Source organism: Oryzias latipes, chromosome 3 (assembly GCF_053564925.1).
Source record: "Oryzias latipes strain Hd-rR chromosome 3, Olatipes_Hd-rR_3.1".
NCBI lineage: Eukaryota > Metazoa > Chordata > Actinopteri > Beloniformes > Adrianichthyidae > Oryzias > Oryzias latipes.
This window is the reverse complement of record NC_136239.1, coordinates 41,819,263-41,827,261: the sequence shown is the minus strand read 5'-3', so window position 1 is coordinate 41,827,261 and position 7,999 is coordinate 41,819,263. Positions and strand designations below refer to the sequence as shown.

Genomic DNA, 7,999 nt, shown 5'->3' with positions numbered 1-7,999 from the left:
AGTTGCAGACACGGGGGTTTGTGTGTGTGTGTGTGTGCGCACGCATGCATAAACGTGCGTGTGCGCGCGTTGCACTGCTTGTGCACCTTCAGCAGGGCGGGAATTTACTGCATCATTTGGTTTAAAATAAGAGAATGAGAACGACAGAAGTGTTCAAACATCAAAGTTCCTCTTCTCGTTCAGGTGGACTCTGACGTCACAGGCTGGGATTCATCCCGACGTCACAACAGTCTCACCTGCAGCCTCCGTCTCTTTAAAGCTGAATCGGAGGGTCACGTGACACCCCCCTTCAAGTCTCGGCGGATCCCGGGCGCGTGCGGGGGCGTGCGCGCGCATCACCTGCCTCCGCGAGTCGGTGTGTATATAAAGGTCTGCGGGATGTGAGCGCGCGCAGCTTCGCGGTCGTCATGCTGCCGCTCGGCCTCGCGCTGCTGCTGCTCACCGCCGCCGCCGCCGCGGACCCGCGCGGCACCGCGGCTCCCGCCGCCCTGGCCCGGCTCGCGGCGGAGGATCCGGCCGGCGGCGCGGCGCACGAGGAGCGGGGAGGGGAGCATCATCACGGCGGCGGGTACCGGGTGGTCCAGTGGGAGTGGAGCTACGTGCAGACGCCCTACATCATCGCCGTGTGGCTGCTGCTCGCCAGCGCGGCCAAGATCTGTGAGTGATGCGCGCGTGCGCACGAGACGGGGTCAGACGGGACCGGCTCTGATCTGACAGACAGAGTTCATCCTAGTGACCCCCCCCCCTCAGGGACACGTCAGTGGGGTAAACTGAAGCCAGAACCGATCCGGATCACTGTGAAGTTCCTGAACTTTAACAGGAGTCTGTTTGATCCACTACAGCCCAGAACCAGCAGGTTCCGACCCTCAGGGTTCCTTAGAGCGCTCTTGGATGTGATACTGACGGAACCTGCCGTCTGGGTCAGAACTTTCTGGTTTAAACTCGGATCATCTGATCTGTTTCTAAAGCCTTCCCGGTGGTCCCGGTTCTCTTAATGATGACGATGCAGTTTTCAGCCCAAAGTGTGGATTTGTAGAACAATGTTTCTGCAGAGCGGCAGAAGTTCTTCAGAAACTCACCTCTAAGTTGTTGACTGTTGGTGCGGAGTAAGCCTGCTCTCATTTCCCATCATCCATCTGTTTACGCTGTCTCCCACTAGCTTACAGCCCCCCACACCCCCAACCTAGCATAAGCGGTGCAACAGAAACATTTTATATTTAATATTTAAATAATGAACAGCAGCTGAAACTGTGCGTGATTTAGTTTCATCCATGTGAAAGCTGAGAAAAAGCTGAGTCATGGTAAGTGAAATATTCAAATACCTTAAAACCAGGAAAAACAACTTTGATTGGAGGGAAAATAAGAAATGTTAGGTTGGAGGGGAAACGCTCTGAAAAGAGGCTGGACGCGTTTCCCGTTTGGAGTCTTCCTCAGCTGAGCTGCTTTTTCACGTCTGGACTTTAAATTAATTCAATTCTCTTAGGAACGGAGAAAAAAAAAGATCCTGATTGAGACAAATGGAAAAGACGAGACTGAAGCAGCTTTTCTGTGTTTTCATGTGGAGGTTCATGTGTTTGTAGATGTTTGTGGTTCCGTCGACGGTTCTGTATTTTTGTCTACGGTTTCTCAGTGAGTAAAGAACTTTTACCTGAAGCTTCTTAGATCATGGAAGAAAACCTCCTTTTTCATGAGTGGAAATACGTCCTGACAGTCTTCCTGCAGTGATCTGATGTCCAAACATAAACCCAAAGCTCATTATCGTCCGCTGCTCTCAGCAGAGGTCTTCCTCATAAATCATGAGGAAGATCAAAAGAGGAAACTGCATCTGCTTCCAGACGGAGGAACTCCAGACCCCAGAGACCAGCAGACCATCGATCGGCTGACGTCTGTTTGTCCTTTAAAGTTGATTTTGGTTTGGCTGTAGCACTGAGGAACGATTACTAAAGGAGTGAGCGGGAGACGCTCTTCCTCCCACGAGTCCGCCCACCAGCAGATGACGGCGTCCGACAGTCGTCCTCAGACCTTCAGCTGCAGATCAGAGTCTGTTTCAGTTTTCCTCACAGTGATGGTTGAAAGACCCGGCTCTACCCCTAAGGCTCCACGCCGACGCTCCACGCTGACGCTCCACGCTGACGCTCCACGCCGACGCTCCACGCTAAGGCTCCACGCTGACGCTCCACGCCGACGCTCCACGCCGACGCTCCACGCCGACGCTCCACGCTAAGGCTCCACGCTGACGCTCCACGCTGACGCTCCACGCTGACGCTCCACGCTGACGCTCCACGCTGAGGCTCCACGCTGAGGCTCCACGCTGACGCTCCACGCTAAGGCTCCACGCTGACGCTCCACGCTGACGCTCCACGCTGACGCTCCACGCTAAGGCTCCACGCTGACGCTCCACGCTGACGTTCCACGCTGACGCTCCACGCTGACGCTCCACGCTGACGTTCCACGCTGACGCTCCACGCTGACGCTCCACGCTGACGCTCCACGCTAAGGCTCCACGCTGACGCTCCACGCTAAGGCTCCACGCTGACGCTCCACGCTGACGCTCCACGCTGACGCTCCACGCTAAGGCTCCACGCTAAGGCTCCACGCTGACGCTCCACGCTGACGCTCCACGCTGACGCTCCACGCTAAGGCTCCACGCTGACGCTCCACGCTGACGCTCCACGCTAAGGCTCCACGCTAAGGCTCCACGCTGACGCTCCACGCTGACGCTCCACGCTAAGGCTCCACGCTGACGCTCCACGCTGACGCTCCACGCTGACGCTCCACGCTGACGCTCCACGCTGACGCTCCACGCTAAGGCTCCACGCTGACGCTCCACGCTAAGGCTCCACGCTGACGCTCCACGCTGACGCTCCACGCTGACGCTCCACGCTGACGCTCCACGCTGACGCTCCACGCTGACGCTCCACGCTGACGCTCCACGCTAAGGCTCCACGCCAAGGCTCCACGCTGACGCTCCACGCTGACGCTCCACGCTGACGCTCCACGCTGACGCTCCACGCTGACGCTCCACGCTAAGGCTCCACGCTGACGTTCCACGCTGACGCTCCACGCTGACGCTCCACGCTGACGCTCCACGCTGACGCTCCACGCTGACGCTCCACGCTAAGGCTCCACGCTGACGCTCCACGCTAAGGCTCCACGCTGACGCTCCACGCTGACGCTCCACGCTGACGCTCCACGCTGACGCTCCACGCTGACGCTCCACGCTGACGCACCACGCTGACGCTCCACGCTAAGGCTCCACGCTAAGGCTCCACGCTGACGCTCCACGCTAAGGCTCCACGCTGACGCTCCACGCTGACGCTCCACGCTGACGCTCCACGCTGACGCTCCACGCTGACGCTCCACGCTAAGGCTCCACGCTAAGGCTCCACGTTGACGCTCCACGCTGACGCTCCACGCTGACGCTCCACGCTGACGCTCCACGCTGACGCTCCACGCTGACGCACCACGCTGACGCTCCACGCTAAGGCTACACGCTAAGGCTCCACGCTGACGCTCCACGCTGACGCTCCACGCTGACGCTCCACGCTAAGGCTACACGCTAAGGCTCCACGCTAAGGCTCCACGCTGACGCTCCACGCTAAGGCTACACGCTAAGGCTCCACGCTGACGCTCCACGCTGACGCTCCACGCTGACGCTCCACGCTAAGGCTCCACGCTGACGCTCCACGCTAAGGCTCCACGCTAAGGCTCCACGCTGACGCTCCACGCTGACGCTCCACGCTAAGGCTCCACGCTAAAGGCCCGTACACACCGGGACGAATTTCGCCCACGAATTTCGCCCGCGATATTCGCTGATGTTTAACGCCTCGTGACTAAACAAAGGGCACCAATGTGAGTGTGCACACCGACGCGAAAAAACGCCACGCGTCAAAGCGTCACTTTTTAAAAAAGGCGTTTCGTCGAAATCTATTCGACCAATGAGAACGGCGCTTTTGCACACGTGTCTGGAGCTTCTGAAGTTACAGTAAAACACAACTTGGGGGCTCAAACACAAAACTGCCTTGCTGAGCACACATACCAGCGAAGAAGATAGACGCCAAGTAGCGTCTACACTGCCGCGAAGAAATAATGACGGACATTATAAAATATCCCCGAACCAAGCACCAGTTGGAGCTACTGATGCTTGAAATATTCATGTTTTCTTTGTTTGATTCTGACAAGCGCGTAAATACTTGCTCTCTTCTTCTGAGTGAAAAGCGACTTTAAGAAGCGTAAAGTTGCGCAGCGCCACCTTGTGTACAGGAGTATTTCTGTTTACATTAAGCGCCATCTAATGTCAGGGAATGAAATTGCATGTTCGCTCGGCTCATCGTCAGCGAAAATCGCCTGGGTATGAACACAAAAAACGTGGCGAATAACGCCTGGCGATTATTCGTCCCGGTGTGTACGGGCCTTAAGGCTCCACGCTGACGCTCCACGCTAAGGTTCCATGCTAACGCTCCACACTAAGGATCCATGCGAAGGATCCACGCTAAGGCTGCACGCTGACGCTCCACGCTAACGCTCCACGCTAAGGCTCCACGCTGACGCTCCACGCTAAGGCTCCACACTCCACGCTAAGGCTCCACGCTGACGCTCCACGCTGACGCTCCACGCTAACGCTCCACGCTAAGGCTCCATGCTGACGCTCCACGCTAAGGCTCCACGCTAAGGCTCCACGCTGACGCTCCACGCTAAGGCTCCACGCTAAGGCTCCACGCTGAGGCTCCATGCTAAGGATCCACGCTAAGGCTCCACACTGACGCTCCACGCTAAGGCTCCACGCTAACGCTAAGGATCCACGCTAAGGCTCCACGCTGACACTCCACGCTAAGGATCCATGCTACATTCCACAAACCCTTCCTTCATTCCATGTTATAACTTTAATGGAGCTTGACGATGTTTCTATCTCAGGTTAAGGCTAAACTTACCGTCATGCTATGCTAGCTACCCTCTTTGTTCAGCGATTTGTATCCGGTCCACCTTAACAAAATGGTAGAAATATAAGCAAGTGTCATTTTACAAAGTCAAAGGAGATTTTTAGTTGAGAAATATCAAATCATTTTTACAACTTTCTTTATCAGGTTTACCTAATTATTATTTGATTACTATTATTTCACCAAATCGTATGAACCCTTTAACACTGATATATTACGGTAACAAAATAACACGTTCTTTGAATTACTTTCCAAACGTTTACGCGATTATCGTAGTTCCAACAGCGCTGTTCTCTGCGTGTGGTCTATCAAAGAAATGACTTCTGTTGTTTTGAACTAATGCAGCCACAGACTTCTTCACCTAGCTTTGCTGATTTCTTTGACGCTACTATTTTGACGTTTGAGCTTTGTACCTGACCCATGCTAACTTCTACGCTTTAACTAATGCATTTTGTCGCTTGCTTAATTTATGCTAACTTCCTGTTCTTGCTTGTTTGAGCTTTTTTGCTAGTTTGTGCCAACACTTTCTTTGAGCTTGCAGTATTTTCTGTCCGTACCTTCTAGGAGTTTCATTTGAAAAAGTTCTATTTTCTTCACATGTCTTTGTGTTGGAAGCGAGCTCAGAGTCTGGTCTTCTGAGCTGAAGACCTTAGAGTTCTTTCATGAGAGCGTCCTCCTGCATTGCTGGTTCTGGATGGAATCCGTCCAGAACCTTCCACACAGCAGACGGGGAGAAACTCTGAGGACTTTCTGCTGGAGAAACATTTCCAGAGCAAAATCTTCAGACTTTATCTTTTGCACCGATCATCTTCTGTGTGGAACCACAGACGATGATCGGTGATGGTTTGGACTCAAACAGCCTGAAGTTGGTGTGTGAATTCACTGCTAAACCCTGAGTGGAGCAAAAAACTCATCAAAGTGAACAGTAGGCGGCGCACTGAAGCAAGAATGACCAGGTCATGACTTTCTAACACCAACTTTGTTCACGTCCTGTACATCTGGATGGACTTTGCAGCTCTCCCTAGTGGACACCGGTGGTAATGCAAACAGCCCACTAGTTTTTCGACCCTGCACGGGTTTCTGGATGCGGCTCCACTGCAGGTTTGGGTGGAGGACGGGGATGTGATGTTGCAGCTGTTTGTGGATTTTGGCAGTCTGTGCATGCAGCGACTGCAGCAGATTTCTGCAGAGAATGCATGTCTGCGCAGTCTCCAGGTAATGCAGACGCATGGTTAGCATGTTGCAGTTTTTCTTAATTGTTTACTTACATTTTCTGAAAGCATGACTCATATTCTCAGAACTCTACATACAAATCCATAAAAACACACACAATGGGCAAAACTCCTCAATTCTCCTGCAAAATGAACCTTTCCATTCCTTTTTTTTAACTTGTCCTGTCCAACAGCTAGGCAGGCAGATGAGAGCTGAGGGCCTCTTGTGTTGGACATATTTTACTTTAACAAGAGGGGTTATTAATCTTCAGACAAACCAGAGGTATGACTGAATAAACCCCTTTTGGAATTTTATTAATTTCAATCATGTTTGAAAATCTTTGGTGTTGGACCGGACGGAAAAGGAAAGAGGGGAAGAAGAGAGAGGGACGTTAGAGAGAGGGGGGGTAGGGGGTGATAATAGGAGGGGAAGTGGGATAAAACCATGAAGCAGCATAAAGCAACAGGTTGCTGGATGTTTATCATTACGGTGAGGTTCAGATGTAATACAAATCTCAAAGGGCGGGGCCTGTCCACACACACACTCAAATGTTATCAACACACCTAATAGCTGTTAAAATGTCCACATGTCAACATGTACACAAAACAGATAGTGTTCACACATGCATACTTATGCCATTAAACAAACTAGTTTGAGATATTTCATTCAATCACGCAAACTCTTAGTGCAAAGGTGAGCTAACACCTGTGCTCAGGTGAGTTTTTATGTTCTTCTAAAATGGATGATGGAATGTGAAAAGAAGGAGGGGGAGTGACCAGCCCACACCAAGACCCCCGCCGCAGCAGCCGCTGCAGCCAGAAGCCCCCAATGCCACACGGCAGCAGGCAGAGAACAACCGCCCCCCGGGTGATCACGTCCGCCACCCAGGCCAGGATCAGCAGGACCGCTGCGAGGCCCCCAGAGCCAGAGAGCAGGGAAGCACGGGGGGGAAAGAGAGCGCCGCCCCAGCCCAACCAGGACAGCAGCCCCCCGCCGCGCCGGAAGAGCCAAACGCAGGGCCCCACCCGAGAAGGGTGCCCACAGCCCCAGACGAGCACCTCATCACCACCCAGGAGTTTTTGGCATCCCCCCGCCCCAACCCCAGGTACGAGCCAGGACCCCCCCAAGGGTGACCCGCTCCGCGCTTCAGGCTGCCACCCACCCGGCCCACGGTTGGTCCAGAAGGGAGCACCCCGGGGAAAGGGGGGGGGGGGGGCACGAGGGGTGTTGTAAACATGGCCCGACCAGGCTCGGCCACAGTTGGAAATTTGGCGAGGCCCAGCGCCCGGGGGCAAGGACCAGAATCCACACCACAGGGACACAGACACCCCCGGCTCAGGTGTGATATGATCCCCGGCTTCTGGCCTTGCCGGAAAGCTCAGAGAGGGCCGCCGGGCCCAGGAAACCAGCAGCCAGGGGACACGGCCGCCATACCCCCTACCAGGGATTGGGTAGGGGACAGATGGTCCAAGGTCCCACCTTCCTAGCGAAATGTGTTTGTGTTTGTGAGGGTGTGTGTGTGCATGTGTGTGTGTTTATGTTGGAATGTATATTTTGAAGGGTGAAGGGTGTGTGTACTAAGGGGGTGCAGGTAAAATTGGCGGGTAGGGTGCTAAAAGGACAGGTCTACTGCTTACTGGCAGTGATGTCCAAGCACTCCCCCCTACCAAGGGCCCTACACGTCTAAGGTGCAAATAAAACCGAGAGAGGGGGGGCCCACTGCATACGGCAACCACGGGAGGGGGACCACTCCCCCCCCAAGGTGCATCGCAGGCTAAACCCCCCCACCCCCTCACCCTATTATGGGATTATATGAGGAAGGGGGTAAGTTGGGGACAACTGGTAGACTG

General features: G+C 54.1%; 1 protein-coding gene across 1 annotated transcript in view; it reads left to right on the top strand.

The window, feature by feature from the left end:
* The first annotated feature begins 298 nt into the window (after positions 1-298).
* Positions 299-7,999, top strand: part of slc9a5 (solute carrier family 9 member A5) — a 30,945-nt gene continuing 23,244 nt past the window's right edge. The window contains exon 1 of the mRNA XM_023953783.2: positions 299-657. Within this exon, the coding sequence (XP_023809551.1) occupies positions 408-657 (250 nt within the window). The 5' untranslated portion in view covers positions 299-407. The remainder of the gene's footprint in view (positions 658-7,999) is intronic.